Source organism: Antedon mediterranea, chromosome 5 (assembly GCF_964355755.1).
Source record: "Antedon mediterranea chromosome 5, ecAntMedi1.1, whole genome shotgun sequence".
Taxonomy (NCBI): domain Eukaryota; kingdom Metazoa; phylum Echinodermata; class Crinoidea; order Comatulida; family Antedonidae; genus Antedon; species Antedon mediterranea.
The window spans coordinates 20921493-20938542 of NC_092674.1; the positions used below are offsets into that span (position 1 = coordinate 20921493).

At 32.0% G+C, this 17050-nt stretch overlaps 1 protein-coding gene across 1 annotated transcript; it reads left to right on the forward strand.

The window, feature by feature from the left end:
• Positions 1–14398: 14398 nt before the first annotated feature.
• LOC140050258 (C3 and PZP-like alpha-2-macroglobulin domain-containing protein 8) lies at positions 14399–15412 on the forward strand. Its single transcript, XM_072095372.1, has 2 exons — positions 14399–14472; positions 14813–15412. The coding sequence occupies exons 1-2, from the start codon at positions 14469–14471 to the stop codon at positions 15238–15240; spliced, it is 432 nt and encodes a 143-aa protein (XP_071951473.1). The 5' UTR covers positions 14399–14468; the 3' UTR covers positions 15241–15412.
• The last annotated feature ends 1638 nt before the right edge of the window (positions 15413–17050 follow it).

Consider the following 17050-nt stretch of genomic DNA (forward strand, 5'->3'; position numbering starts at 1 on the left):
AGGATTAAATTATTATCTGTTTAATTTATCTTGGTGAACAGGAAGTGTGATATAAACTCATTCTGCCTGAACACAATTTCAGTAATAATTTTTTCGTTATTAAGTTGATTGCTATAGTCTTGCATTTTTTAAAGAATTATTACAGATTTTTTTGCAAAAAAATCTGTCCAGTAGTTCAAAAGTTATTATAAAATATCTAATTTTTCTGAGATATCCTTGTGGTTATTCTAATTATTACACACACCCCATTGCTCAAATGCATGTTGGCTATTCCAAACTTGCTGGCTAGTCAGAAGATAGTACAGTTGGTAGGTATTCTCATAGAGATATTTTCACTACAATATCTCTATGGTATTCTCAATGTGTACACATAAGTAATTAAATAACTCCTTGCTGTTGGAAGTTTATTTTTAATTATTAATAAAGTAAATAACAAAATAAAGAATTAGCTATAATTATAACACATTTAAAATAAGTGCTTTTTATAATTAGTTACCAAAAGTAACTTTACTCCAATTTTTTACATACTGAAGTCAACTTATTTGGAAAAAACAACGCATTTCAATTGGGCAATTTACATGTTCAAAATTAATCAAAATATATAATAAATAAATAAATAAATAAAACGATATAATTACAATTTTCATTTGAATGTGTGTTTATTATTCTGTGCCTGCTAATTTTTTAGATAGACAATATAATTTACAAAGAACAGAATTCAATAAACATAAAGGGAAATGAACTACAGAACTATTGTTAATTGAAAAACAATAGGCCTATTGTGAAAACCATTATACAGGATATAATAGACGATATCAGTAATGTGTAAATGTACTGGTGGTGTAAAGAAAGTGTAAAACAAAAAGATGTCTTTTGATTTGTTAAAGCTAGGCAACAATTCTAGGCCCAGTAGGTAGATCTGTTACCATGTTTGTTTAAAACAATCAGGACTGACAATGGACAATCAGGCCCATAAATAAAATAGGGAGAGGCTTAGGCCATCCCTAGACCTAACCGCAAAATAATCAATTAAACTAAAACTTAAAAATCAATCTAACCCTAATAAACTGTGCTTAAATAATCTTTTCTATATCAGTAAAATCGTGCTTGAAATACCGGTAATCAAAGCCCTAAAAACTGGGGCCTGTCGCGTTGGGCCCGATCTTGGTCGTAGCAGGCTCCTTATCCATGTGTGGTATTGGTGTAACCATACATTTCGTTGCCGATTTTCAGGTTTACGCAATGTCAAATAAAATAAAACAGTGTAGTTTTGAAAAGAATTGATGTTAGTCTTATACTAATACTAAATTAATTAGATTATTTTACGGAAAATATATTTTTATTATAATTATAATTTTAATCGCAAAAAATAAATGTTGGGGAGTATAATAAAAATATTTATTTTTATTTAACCACGTGACGCGATCGTGTTTTGAAACTAGGGTGGGTGTTTTCCAAAGTTATTTTTAGTGCGCATATTTTGCTCACCGGCATCTGTGCATATTTAAAATACTTCCTTAATAATAGGCCTAGATAAAATAAATTATAATTAACCCTAACACATGCTTTCCAATATAATTTTTATTTATATGAATTTTATTGCATATTTATTTTAAACTAGGCCTCTATTTATTAGTGACAAAGAACAAGGAAGGCCCGGTTAAAAACATATTCACACGTCGTCCACGATAACAAAAAACACATTTGCTAAACTTTACCGGAAGTCGATCATTCCGTCTGAACGGTTTTCTATTCAAAGCATACAGCAGGCATTGCACTGGTAGGTGGGGGGGGGGGGGGGAGAAGACAACAGACAGAATAGCATTTGTTTTCTAAGGTCTTGGCTCTACCATAGAGATATTATAGTGAACTAATATCTCTATGGCCCTACTAAGGAAATTAAATACTTTTCTAACTTTCAAAATACGTTATATTTGACGGATTTTTACAAATCAAAGATAAATTTGTACGTTTTAAATACTTCTGAACACATTTATCTTGTTTAAAGTGATGAAATATGTTTCTGAAAAAAAGTTAGGATATGCTGTAAAAACTTGTAGGGCCTAGTACACATGTTATCAGTGGATTCATCTATTATGTAAACAATGCTAATTACTTGTGCTAATAAAATATAGCAGGATACCTGCTATAATTTAGTGTTAATTATCAATGGTATTGTAGTTACTGTAGTTGAATTGTTTTGACATGTTGACCTACGTCGACTTTTTATTGTAATTGTTATTTTCTATATCATGTTTTTCTTTTTGTATATTTCTTTTGGATGCACCTTCCATTTGGTCGAGTGCCACTGTTGTAAAAGTGTAATCTCCAAATAGATTATTATTATTTAGCAATTTTGACTTTACTTGTAATGCAACCGTACTCGTCTAGCTTCAACTCACAGCAAATATTTTTTATATTTCATGTTTGCCTCAAAAAGATAAATAAGTATACAATACAAGGAAAAGGAACACAAACAAACATAACAAGGCAGAACCAGAGGTTTTCCAAGTATAATTCCATAATAATATTGAGACGATATGAAAAATGTCATCAACCTAACCCTGACTCACCGACCAACTTAATTACCATTATCGATCATGTTTCTACACACTTCCTAATACATATTTTCAGTTTCAAACTAATCTTTTCTCATCTTTAACTTTTCATATGATTTTAGTAGGCCCCTAATTGGAGATTTAAACATTCTCTCTTTCTTAAAAAAATACTCACAATCTTGTAGAATATCATGTCTATAACAACAACAATAAATTGTGCTTTGCATGCTGGCGGCAATTTTATCACCATGGGCTACTATAGCATGTTCTGACACTTTTTCATGCCATGGGCTGTTGCCGTCAGTAGGCTCTACTGATTTTTTTAAAAAACGTACTACATCTTTCATACTTTTATCAAAGTGATATATTTTTTATTGTGGAATTATAAATTCTAAAATGTTTTTTATTAGCTTATCTACAAATTGTTTTCTTAATTGTCCTTACTGTTTCAACCACAACATTACATTTTCACAATAATGATTATTGTTTTCGTGCAATAGATTATTATGCTCATAATATTGATTAACTCCTTTCAATAGAACTAGATTAGGCTTAAACGCTACACGAACTAAACTGTTTTTTGTCAAACATGATGTTCCTTAATGAGAAAGTTGACTATTATTTTAAAATGGATCGTGTTGGTTAACTCTCGTTCTACCATTCAATGCGTCACCCTTTTTGTACTCTTATCCAACCTGCGTGTCCTTAACAGTTTGATGGTAAGCATTGATGTGATTATGTACATTGGTAGCGGTAATTCAGTTATTGGCATTGAGAAACCCAACATAAGACATACTAGTAAATTAGAAAAAATAGCAGGTATTATAATAACACTTAAAATAAATTCCTGTCAATTGATTGGACGATAAAAACACACTCATATTTAGATTACAAATAAAAAAGATTGTTTTCCTACCTGAAAACATACTTATTTGACAATTTCAATGATGAGCCTTTTTTTTTCTACACACCACTACTACTGTAGGCCTAGCCTACGTCGAAGTAACTGAAATTACTGACACCAGTTTCAAAATTTTATCAAAACGAAACTAACCAATGACAAGCTCGTAGGCCTATCTATTCTTATGAAATTTGATCTTGCATGAAAGGATCATTCAATTTTCAACACAACTTCTAGAACATTTTTGTATTATACAGAGACAATAATATTTGCCAATCTAAAATTCCTAAACAATCAATAATCATTTGTTTTACAATAAAGGATGATAAAATAAACCGCCAACTGAAATCTAATGTTAATTTAACGTTGAAACATCAATGGCAACGCACTTAAACACATATTATTTAATATTAAACGTTAAAAACATGTCATTTTAACCAAAGTATTAAATAGAATTTATCTTTAATTTAACGTTTAATTAACATTGAAAAACAAAAATAATAATTGTTTGAAAAAACAACATAATTTCAAGAGTTTTTCAACGTTGAAAACATGTCATTTGAAAATGACAATTGGATTTCAACGTTAAAATAACGTTGGAATAACATTGAAAAACAAAAATAATAATTGTTTGAAAAAAATTACTAGTTAGAAATACAATGTTATTTCAACGTTGGATCAACATTGATAAATTAACGTAAATTACTAGTTAGAAAGACAATGTTATTTCAACGTTGGAGCAACATTGATAAATTAACGTAAATTTCTTGTTAAAAATACAATGTAATTTCAACGTTGGATCAACATTGATAAATTAACGTAAATTACTAGTTAGAAATACAATGTTATTTCAACGTTGGATCAACATTAATAAATTAACGTAAATTTCTAGTTAAAAATACAATGTTATTGCAACGTTGGATCAACATTGATAAATTAATGTAAATTTCTTGTTAAAAATACAATGTTATATTTCAACGTTGGATCAACATTGATAAATTAACGTAAACTTCTAGATATAAAGACAATGTTATTTCAACGTTGTATCAACATTGATAAATTAACGTAAATTAGGCCTACTAGTTAAAAATACAATGTTATTTCAACGTTGGATCAACATTAATAAATTAACGTAAATTTCTAGTTAAAAATACAATGTTATTTCAACGTTGGATCAACATTGATAAATTAACGTAAATTACTAGTTAGAAAGACAATGTTATTTCAACGTTGGATCAACATTAATAAATTAACGTAAATTTCTAGTTAAAAATACAATGTTATTTCAACGTTGGATCAACATTAATAAATTAACGTAAATTTCTAGTTAAAAATACAATGTTATTTCAACGTTGGATCAACATTGATAAATTAACGTAAATTACTAGTTAAAAATACAATGTTATTTCAACGTTGGATCAACATTGATAAATTAACGTAAATTACTAGTTAAAAATACAATGTTATTTCAACGTTGGATCAACATTGATAAATTAACGTAAATTTCTAGTTAAAAATACAATGTGATTTTAACGCTGGATCAACATTGATAAATTAACGTAAATTACTAGTTAGAAAGACAATGTTATTTCAACGTTGGATCAACAATGATAAATTAACTTAAATTACTAGTTAAAAAGACAATGTTATTTCAACGTTGGATCAACATTAATAAATTAACGTAAATTTCTAGTTAAAAATACAATGTTATTTCAACGTTGGATCAACATTAATAAATTAACGTAAATTTCTAGTTAAAAATACAATGTTATTTCAACGTTGGATCAACATTGATAAATTAACGTATAATTACTAGTTAAAAATACAATGTTATTTCAACGTTGGATCAACATTGATAAATTAACGTAAATTACTAGTTAAAAATACAATGTTATTTCAACGTTGGATCAACATTGATAAATTAACGTAAATTTCGAGTTAAAAATACAATGTGATTTTAACGTTGGATCAACATTGATAAATTAAGGTAAATTAATAGTTAGAAAGACAATGTTATTTCAACGTTGGATCAACATTGATAATAAAACGTAAATTTCTAGTTAGAAATACAATGTTATTTCAACGTTGGATCAACATTGATAAATTAACGTAAATTTCTAGTTAAAAATACAAGATTATTTCAACGTTGGATCAACATTGATAAATTAACGTAAATTTCTAGTTAAAAATACAATGTTATTTCAACGTTGGATCAACATTGACAAATTAACGTAAATTACTAGTTAGAAAGACAATGTTATTTCAACGTTAAATCAACATTGATAAATTAACGTAAATTACTAGTTAGAAGGACAATGTTATTTTAACGTTGGATCAACATTGATAAATTAACGTAAATTTATAGTTAAAAATACAATGTTATTTCAACGTTGAATCAACATTTATAAATTAACGTAAAACATTTGTTAGAAAAACGATGTTATTTCAACGTTGGATCAACGTTGATAAATTAACGTAAAACATTTATTAGAAAGACAATGTTATTTCAACGTTAAATCAACATTTATTAATTAACATAAATTACTAGTTAAAAAGACAATGTTATTTCAACGTTAGATTAACATTGATAAATGAACATAAACATTCTATTGAAAAGAAAATGTTATTTCAACGTTGATTCAATGTTCATTAATAAACGTAAAAAAAATAGTTAGGGAAAAAATGTTATTTCAACGTTGATTCAACGTTTGAAATACGCTGACAACATGATTTCAACAAATCAACTATATTTCAACGTTGATTCAACGTTGAAATTATGTTCTGTGCCCACTGGGATAGTATGACTATCTTTGTACTTAAATTCACATGTTAAAATTGGTAAATAGATTTACATATTCTTTCACAAATTGGTATTTAACAAGGATCGCTTTTATCTTCCTTGTTATTTGATATATTTTTACAAGATTTTATATCTGGATCATCTTTTGCAGTCGGTTTGTTTATAGCCATATCCAAGCAAGTGATGGCCTTTTCCAGAAGCTTCTGGTCATCAACCTCACTTTTTTTGTTTAATTTTGATTTTTAAGGGGTCGCTTTGTAGAGAATGATGTTTCTGCAATATCAATATTTTCTTTATCTTCTGTTGCCGATTCTTCCTCCATGTCCTCAAGCATACAATCAGTATCTTTAAGTGGTGTTTAAAAAATAGATATTATTATATGAGTTAAAATATTTGATTCATGGCTATAAAGTTTTACTTCATTAATCTTGCAGGTCCCAAATACAGAAGATGAGTGGCTAAAGATAAGTCATGAGTTTGCGACGCGATGGAATGTTGATAATTGCATTGGGGCTTTGGATGGCAAGCATGTAGTATCTGCGCCGAATAATAGTGGTTCTTACTATTTCGACTACAAGAACAGCTTCAGCATTGTTTTACTTGCATTGGTAGATGCAGATTGTAAGTTTTCTTATATTGATTGAGTTTCTGATTGGGGTGTGTACAAAAATTCCACGCTTTCAGATGCTTTAGATAAAAACCTGCTGAATATCCCTGAAGCCAGACCTCTCTTTGAAGATGGTATATCTATGCCATATGTTGTGGTTGCAGACGAAGCATTCCCATTAAAGAAGTACCTGATGAAACCCTACAGCTCAAGATACCTTACTGAAGAAAAGCGGATATTCAATTATCGCTTGAGCAGGGCACGAAGAATTGTGGAGAATGCTTTTGGAATTCTGTGTAATCGTTTCAGAATCTTTCTCAAGCCAGTTAATCTACAACCAGAATATGTTGAGAAGATTGTGCTGGCAGCCTTTGCGCTTCACAACCTGCTGAGGGGTCAAAGTGCTAATAGAAACGTTTATACACCATATGGCTATACAGATGTGGAGGACAGGATAACGCATGAGGTGCATGAAGGGCAATGGCGACAGGAGCCAAAGCAGGGGAAATGATACCTTTGGCTCCACAGGGTAGCAACTTTTACAGTAACGATGCCAAAGATGTCAGAGACAGATTCTGCAATTACTTCAACTCAGAGGGTCAGATACCATGGCAGTGGCAAATGATATAGATGCTATATGTGTGGCGACATTAGTCTATAATTTTAAGATAAACGGATCCTGTTATATATTACTCAATAGCTTACCTCCATATTACAAATTGTTTTTCTTGACGACAGGCTATCGTTTAAAAAAACAAGCCTATCCATAAATCTCCACCGACTTCTGTATCTCTCACTTGTCCCACTACCACTCTTTCTTACCCTCTCTTTCATTCTTTCTCGTCTATATTGGCTTCTTATATTGTTCCATTTTCGTTTAATTAGGTCCACTAAAATTTAAAAACAATTTATATAATTTTGATGATGTCAAATACTGTAAATAAGTAATGATTATTACTTAAATAACAATGATTTTTTATGATGTCAATACTTTAAACTGAATATGCAATGAATACATTATTACATTGTATGTAGACTTATTGTTAAATACTGTTTGAATTGCATTTAGTAATACAGTACTAGAGTTTTTTTTTAATATTACAGTATAAATATTTTGGCAAAACATTAGAAGAAAAATAAAGATATTGCCTAGTATAGACACATATGCCTATACAAATAGTAAAAATAATAGTTTGTTTTGTTAAATTTGTTTTTTACTTCTCCTATAATTTACTCACTAAGTAGTCTTGGCCTACTAGCCTACTACTAGTAGGCCTTCTATACCTTTAACTAGTAGAGGCCTAGCTAGACCATTATTATTAAATACTATTATTATGATGATTTATGGATGACATGATATTTAAATTATAGCCTAATATAGGCCTAACTAGGCCTGCCTAGCTAGGCTAGGCCTAGTTGTACTAACATTTTTAAAAAAAGATCTAATTTGACCCACCATGGCCTAGGCCTACTGATTTTTATAAAAATAATATTGGCTTAATTGGGTAAGAACAATAAGCATTTAGGCCAAGGCTAGGATAGCTTTACACTTGGGTTTCGTTTGCTTTTAAGTGGTGGACTGAAGCACACTAAAATAATTCTAAATTAACTTTATCTTCAACATATTGTAATAATATATATGACAATTATTAATTGGACCTACATACTCATCCCTGGAGAACGCATGACTGAACATAACAGGCAAGTAGTTTCTTGAAATAAACGTCTTTTCATCATTTAATGAGTGAGCATTGAGCATAATCGCTGTTACTTCTGGAGGAATTGAAACATAATTGTGTAGCCTATACATAAATTACAGCGTGCCTGTTTGTCTTCAGAAACCTGTTCTCTCATAAGTAAGTTTAATATTTATTTTCACTTATATTTTTACCTGTTTAAGTGAAGGTGAAAATAAATAATCTATATATAAATTTACGTAAGGGCAAAATTCGGTAAATCGCGCCTTACTTCTAGAATTTTTACTCGATGGTATATAAAGTTGGTTCGTACTTTCGGTACTGATTTTAACCACCTGATGTAACCCTGTTTACTAATTAAATTAAGTTAGATAATTAGTTATTGACGATTAAAACGAATTTAGGTTCAACGATTTGCCCCAAATAGGGGTGTTTTCCGATCGTGGTATACACTGTCTAATGGATGTCCATCTTGAAAAATACCCGCCACAAAAATGCGAGGAGGCTTCGCATTTTCCTATCTCCTCCTACGATAATTGTTTTTAATAGCTGAAAACCGGTTGAACAGTTCGAGTACAGCATCATAATGTTGAAGACAGGCCGATTTTCTTTAAAAAATACTATTTTGATACATTTAATATACGTTTTTACAAATGTATTGATTTGTGATGAATGGAACATTCCAAATTATTTGGTTTAACCATACAGGTATAGATTTAGATTTATGGGCCCCCTTGGAGAATAAACATAAATAGTATTGCAATGCTGTACAATACTGTTAAGGTATTAACCACTTTTGATCGCAATTTGAATCGCAAATTTCTTACTGTGAGTGTTGGTACTGTTAGATGTAATATAAAAATATATACAAATAAACTTTATTACTGTGAGTGTGGGTAGGCCCTACTGTTAGATTATAAACATATAATATACAAATAAACATTCCAAATTATTTGGTTTAACCATGAGGTATAGATTTAGATTTAGATTTATGGGCCCCCTTGGAGAATAAACATGAATAGTATTGCAATGCTGTACAATACTGTTAAGGTATTAACCACTTTTGATCGCAATTTGAATCGCAAATTTCTTACTGTGAGTGTTGGTACTGTTAGATGTAATATAAAAATATATAAAAATAAACTTTATTACTGTGAGTGTGGGTAGGCCCTACTGTTAGATTATAAACATATAATATACAAATAAATAAACGTTATTACTGACAGTTGCTTCTCAACGTTTGTATTAATTAATAATTTAAAAATATATAAACGTCGTAGTGGTGTATCGTTACATGTACTTTACTATTTCAATCGACTATGACAGTGAGAGTTTTAACAAAGTACCGTATTAAATCGTAAATGTTTTACTTTATTTAGTGGTATATTATTTATAGGCCTATAAAACATTAAAAACAATATTTCGTTACTGAGTGGATAAGAATATATTTTAAAATGTTTCCTCTTTGTACCTATCTTCTTCCCCCATCCCTCAACCCTTAATGTTACATACAAAACACAAATTGGGTTTGTTTAAATGAGTCCAAATAAAAAAATTTGACTCATTTTGTTTCTCTCTCGGAAGTAATTCCCAGGGTGCTAATTTTGGTTGACTACATAAATCATTGTGTATATTTATTCGTTTCTGTAAACGACAATGTGTTATAGTCCTGCGGTACGTACATTTGAAATCTCCATTTTTTTCTCGCTGGAAATACTGTGTATTCGAGAACCATCTGTGGGCACGACCTAGATGGTACGCGAGCGAAGCGAGCGTGCCATCTAGTAATAATAAATTAATATAACAATTCACTTTCATTTTTACGAGGTTGTTGAATAGTTTAGCTAAAATACTCGGGTAGTCAAGAAGCGCATTGGATTGGATTGGACATCTTGATAGCAATGTTATGGTTTTTACGTATCTTAACCACATTCAATTCTTAATCCCTTAATTATCTTAGAGTTAAATATAAATAGTTGTTTAGGAAATTACTGGTATAGTAACCTTATTGTTTCAACAAGCATATTTTACAAATCTTAAACTGGATCTAGCGTCTATTTTTGCTGTCAAGAGAATTCAAAAGTGCTAAAGTGAAAACTGAGGTTTTTATTAATCAACAAGGCCATATAGATGGCTGCAGTCGCGTGCTCAAGTTAGTGTTTACCGACCGACCGACCGACCGACCAACCGACCGAATGGCTGAACATTTAGAGTTGAAAAGTAAATCAAATATGATATTATTAAAGAAAGGTTGTAAAACAGAAATCTGGCAAAAAGAGTCCATATTAACATTTAACGCGCAGTGCGCGTGCAAAATTCTGCGCACTTCTGGCAATTTTTTAAGCGCTTAAAATTGCCTGAAGCGTACTCTTATTTCATGGAAAATAAATTTTGACAATTTTAAGAGCACGTACGCATGCGTAATATGCGCTACGCACGTAATTGTTTTGCCATATGATGATTTATGCCCTGAAATTTATGAGTACCAAATTTTATTTAATTGTGATTCATGCTTGTGAAGATATGATTACAAACTTGATTTCGTTAAATCGTGCCTAGACCGCGTAATTTCTTATTGCGCACTGTGAAAACATCACCACATCGATTCCGGGCCATAAGGAATACTGTGAAAAATTGACTTAGCTAGATGAAACTGATGTCAAGACAAAGCCATATACAAGTTACTGTTTAACGACCGACCGACCGACATAGTGAGCTGTAGAGTCGCGTTGTCATTAGGTTAAAAGCAAACATCCGATTGGGTTATTTGTAAAATTTCAAAATTATAAACTTGTGAGAGACCCGACATGTTGCTAAACACGTCCAATAAACTCCTGACTCACCGACCAACTAATTATTTGCTCATTTTTCTTACCCTGACTTTCTACCCAATATTTATTATTCATTTTTAAGTTCAGATTTTCTCATCTTTATCTTTTCAGATTTTTAGTAATGATATTTTTACAATGAGATGTACACATTCCCTCTTTCCGTTTAAAAAAACACCCATATTCTTGTAGAGAACTATGTCTAACGACAAACGAGAATAAATTCTGCGTTGCATGTTGACGGCAACCTAGTACCATGGGCTGACTGTAGCATTTTCCGTCACTTGTTCAATAAATCAGTGTTGCACTCAGCAGACACGATATTGCAGGTTTCGATAAAAAATCCAAATATGTATATGTTACAGTAAATTCAAAATACAGACGTGGTTTAATCAAAGATTATATAGCGCCGCTACGCGGCGCAAGATAGGTAAATGTTGCCAAGCTCCTATCTTATAACACTACGCGCCCAGTAAATCCATGGACGCCATTCGGGCGGACAGGTTATTATTGTGATTTAAATGTAAATGGTTTAAATTTTGCGGTCCGCCTCGAAGTATCTGTGGTTAACCATCTTGATGATTGATTCATGGAAAAGGGAAGAAATTATGTAAACAAAGTAAAATAAAAGTTTCTTTGGGATCTGGACACTTTCCGATTAATTCTGTGTGTTTACATTGATATGTTTGGTTAGACAACTTCGTTCTTTAACCGAAACATCGTGAATATTGCCTTGACAACGACTTTATTCCGGTTCAAACTTGTCCGCCGGAATGGCGTCCATGGATTACAAAGGTCTCACCCAGTTACCTACCTTGCGCCGCGTAGCGGCGCTATACAATCTTTGGTTTAATAATTAAAAAAGGTACATCTTTCGTACTTTTATCATAAGTGGATTTTCTTTCCTGATTGTAGAATTAAGTTCTAGAATGTTTTTGATTACTTATTTACAAATTGTTTTCTTATTTATTAAGAATAAGTGATAAATTGCAATGGATTTGTTGAAGAAGTTAGGTTTTTTAACCTGTGTACTGGTCATTGTTTACAACACTGGTAAGCATAAAATATATACTAATTGTGATTGATTCTTTCCATATACTGATTTTGTGACAGCAAATGTCTTGAATTTTGATTATCTATCTATTATATTAATTATCTTTTGACAAACTGGTTTGTCCTATTGCCATGGTGCTTTTGAAAACTTAGTCAACGATCACCCATAAACGATGTGGTTGTGGTGCCTCTTATTGTATTGAAACTAAAGAAAGTAAGAAAACTCCATGACTTTGAAATTGTTGATATAATAAGTTTTTTTTTTCATGTTTCACCCTTAATAATCAATTTCACAATACAAATAATGTTTTCGTGCAACATATTAATATATCCATTGTATTGTGATTATCTTTAGTTTCAGATTTCATTGATTCTTTTTTATTTTGTGAATTTAGAGCCAAGCTTGGTTAATACATTACACGAACATAACTGTTTTTTGTCAAACATGATGGTCCGTGATAAGAAAGACTATAATGTTAAAATGGACCGTGTTGTTAACTCTCGTTCTGCCATTCAATGCGTCAGCTTTTGTACTCTTGACCCAACATGCGTGTCTATCCGTTTTGATGGAATTAATTCATGTGTGATGTACAGCGTCGAAAGCGGTAGTATAGATACTGACAATGGTCAACCTACATACTACGAAATTACCAAGGTATTATGGCATGTCCAGGGATGTTTTTCTGCTTAATTGCACAAAACAATACGTGATTAACTACAACTATTATATTATAGTGTGCTAATTTTTGTTTCTACTGATACACACAATTATTTTGACATATTGCTCACGTACGTAGGCCTACGTTTGTAATAATGTCGTGGTACGTGAGACCATGCCCGGATTGATTTGGAAGTTTTCTCCCCGGGTATCAAGCGTGCGAGGCTTGGCTCAAATGAATGCAATATCAAGACCAACAGAAAGACAACAAGTTGTTGATTGCCGTTATCAGACCATTTATTGTGTACAACTCCACGTCACTCAGAAAATAAAGAGAACGAAGAAAGGAAAAAACCCTGAAAATATACAAACATAATTTCAATAACAGTCAGTTTATAACTTCACTCACTTTACCACCGTATTACCACTATACTTAAACACACTGTGTACAAACTGGTTATCATTCAGAACAATACAATCAATTAAACGTCATTACAAATGATTAATACCTGAATCAACTTGAATGATGTATTTACTAACTAAGAACGAAAGATCGTACAGCAATCAACCATTTCTCTATAAATTGAAGTAAAGATTTGAGAACATTATATGCTTTATTTAAGTTGTATGCATGCAATTTAGTATAATAAATTAACAGGCGAATGATCCGTCTATCATGTAATATAATTCTTTTTACTACTTACAATGGTAACTTGAACAACGGCTTAATAATATATATATATAACACGGTAACAAAAATCACATCTTCCTGTGTTTGCAACAAAAGCTTTTCTGACGCGCAGACAGAAAAACCAGGTAGTTAACCAAAACATCACCTATATGCAAATGCGCCAAACACAATGCTCGCAAAACAACTAGCAGCAAGACACTTATATGCAAATACGCAGAACGCACACGAACAACAACTGATCCATGACAATAATACATAACAAAATGCGTTAATTTAGTCGGCCTATTCACGCATTAAACCATAATTTACTTCCTATCAGAAACAGGCGTGATCTAAGCACAGGGGTTGAGAGATTGGATCCAGTTGGGTTGGTGACAGCTAGGCATTTCGGAGTACCAGGGAAGAGTGAATATTATTATTTTAATATTTCATTAATTTTACTCTTCTCTAGGAGTACTGTTTTTGTCGTATGCCTAAATCTATGTATCATGTAACTCTCGCAAGCCTGTAAAAACAAGAGTGCGTATTGCGCATTCGCGACATAATTTCTTCCATCTTCATCATTGTCATTTACTATTATTTATTCTTTATATCTAGATAAGAAATCATGAATGTACTGGTTACAACAACGAGGAGGTCAAATGCGTTTACCAACATGGACATGAATGCGAAAATATGAGTAAGTTCATTACTGTCATTCACGACGAAGGGTAGAGGTTTCCGTGTTCAAACAAACATCACATTAAAAACGATTAATGGAGGCTCGCGCTCAAAGTTATAAACTGGTCGTGCGTAATATCATTGTTTAATATCATTATCATGTTATGGTTATTCAAATTATGCTTGGTTCATAAGAACACTGTACATTGACCAATTTCGGCGCGATGGTGGATCCCATCTTAACTGTCGCTTCCGCTTGGTCAACTCACTTGCTTTGCGCCTATACGTCATTGGAAACAAGCTTAATGTAGATTTTGTTTGTTAAATTATTATTATTGTTATGTTATTTTTCTCTACAGTCTGCAAACAATATGTTACAACTACAAACAACGAATATCGTTTTGATAACCCAATACTACAAGTAGAAACGACGACAAGGATAGAGTTCAGTGTCGTTGCTAAAAATGACGTTCACATTGCGTTATCGTCAAGTCCGGAGGTTATGACACCAATGTATGAGATTGTGATTGGTGGTTGGAAAAATACTAAATCAGTCATTCGCCGCTGTGCGCAGTGTGACATTGAGAAAGAACATAAAGAGACTGGAATACTATCTGTGGATGAGTTTACCAAATTCTGGATATCGTTTGTAAATGGATCAATTCGTGTTGGTTTGGTAGGCAGTGACCTTTTCATGGAATGGAATGACTCGAATCCACTTCCTGTCAAATACGTTGGATTCTCAACATGGCACGGAATCGAAGGAACATTTCAATTTTGCCAGTGAAATGTTGTTTTTATTCATATTTATCTTTTTAAAATTAAGCACGGCAGTTGTAAGCTAGGCCTACCTCAATCATAATATAAGGAACGCTAGAACAGTAGAATGATAGGCCTGCTTCTGTTTAAAGATATCAATTAACCTTAATGTAACGTTATCTTGTTTATTAATTATATATTTCAACTGGGTGTTAAACTTGGCCTGCTACAATATGGGTTTGCCAGTCGTCGTAGTACCAAGGATATTCTTGTAAATGGTTTGTCCTTGTGTGTTTGAAAAAATTGTGACAACTTGTTGACTGCACTATGAAATACTTTTATGTCGGCGTTTTGTAGTACTCGCTGGAAACGATGAGAAAGCTGGGGTGTCACGAAAGCTCAGACCACGAAAGCTCAGACCCCCTAAGACCTAAGATCACGAAAGCTAAGACCCAACACCTAAGATTACAATACTAAGATATACTACAGCTTAAAAACAATACTTGTTTATCCATACATAATTTTAAACACCGTAGGTTTCATTTATTACCATAAATATAATTTAATACTACCGCAAAACATAGATAAACTCACATTATTTTCGCCCGTTGAGTAAATGTATATTTTTTCTTTACAACAAACAAACTTGACGGGTTGTTTGTTGGTATATATTTACTCCATTGTGTTGGTTCAGAGGATGTTTTTCTTACGCACCTGCCTTTCTTGTATTTTGACTCCAAATTTGTTGACTAACTTTATCCTGAACACCACACTTTAAAATTAGGACTTATAAGTACTTTCAGAAGGAGAAACACATAATAACAAATAAATAAATCCTTTAAATTGATGATTTTACAGATGTGTTTCTTTGTATACTGTAATGACAATGTAATTCCTCGAGCTCCCCATGCTCAATGTTTTTGTTTCTATGGAGCGCCAAAAAAGCAACAATAATAGTACAAGTATAAAAACAGAAAGAAAACGAAACAAAACAACTTATCATGATTTTTAAATTAAAATTTATTTGCCAGTATTTATTTCTTCGTACTTGCATGATTATACTATTATCATTACAATTTTAATTTTACATTGTTCCATCCACACTGTAGATGGACTCCACAGAGTTTTCAGCCCTCTATATAATTTTTGCTCTTTTGACGTTCCATAGAAACAAAAACATTGAACATGGCCCATGGGGTAGGCCTACTGTACTGTAGGCTAGTCATTTTGTGTGCGAGAAAAACGTCTGTAAAATCATCAATTTAAAAATGTATTTGTTACTTTTTATGTGATTCTTTTTCATGAAAGTGCCAATTCTAAGGTGTGGTATTCAGAATAAATGTTGGGAGTTAAAATACAAGGCAGGTGCGAAAGATAAATATTTGTAATCTTAGGTGTTGGGTCTTAGCTTTCGTGATCTTAGGTCTTAGGGGGTCTGAGCTTTCGTGGTCTGAGCTTTCGTGACACCCGAGAAAGCTGTCCTAAATGTGGTAATCATACAGTCTGAATTCTGCAGGATCGCTGTTGTTGGTTGATGATAACTTATTCCTTCCTGTAACCATTGAGTTCGAATGCTTTGTTGACATGTTGTATTTCTTGTCGAAGACACTTCTTGTCGCTGATGGAGTGCGCTCTTTTGATGACAGTTTTACAAACTGATTTCTTCGTTGACGGGTGGTGGAAAGATCGCTTATGTAAATATCTGTCCGTACGGTGTGAGTGTGTTTGCGATAAACTTTGTGGGACATAGGGCCCTCTGGTTCCTTTGTGACAAATACGTCATGAGAAATGGTAAACTGTGGTCGTTTTCCTCTTCCATGGTGAATGCAATATTTCGA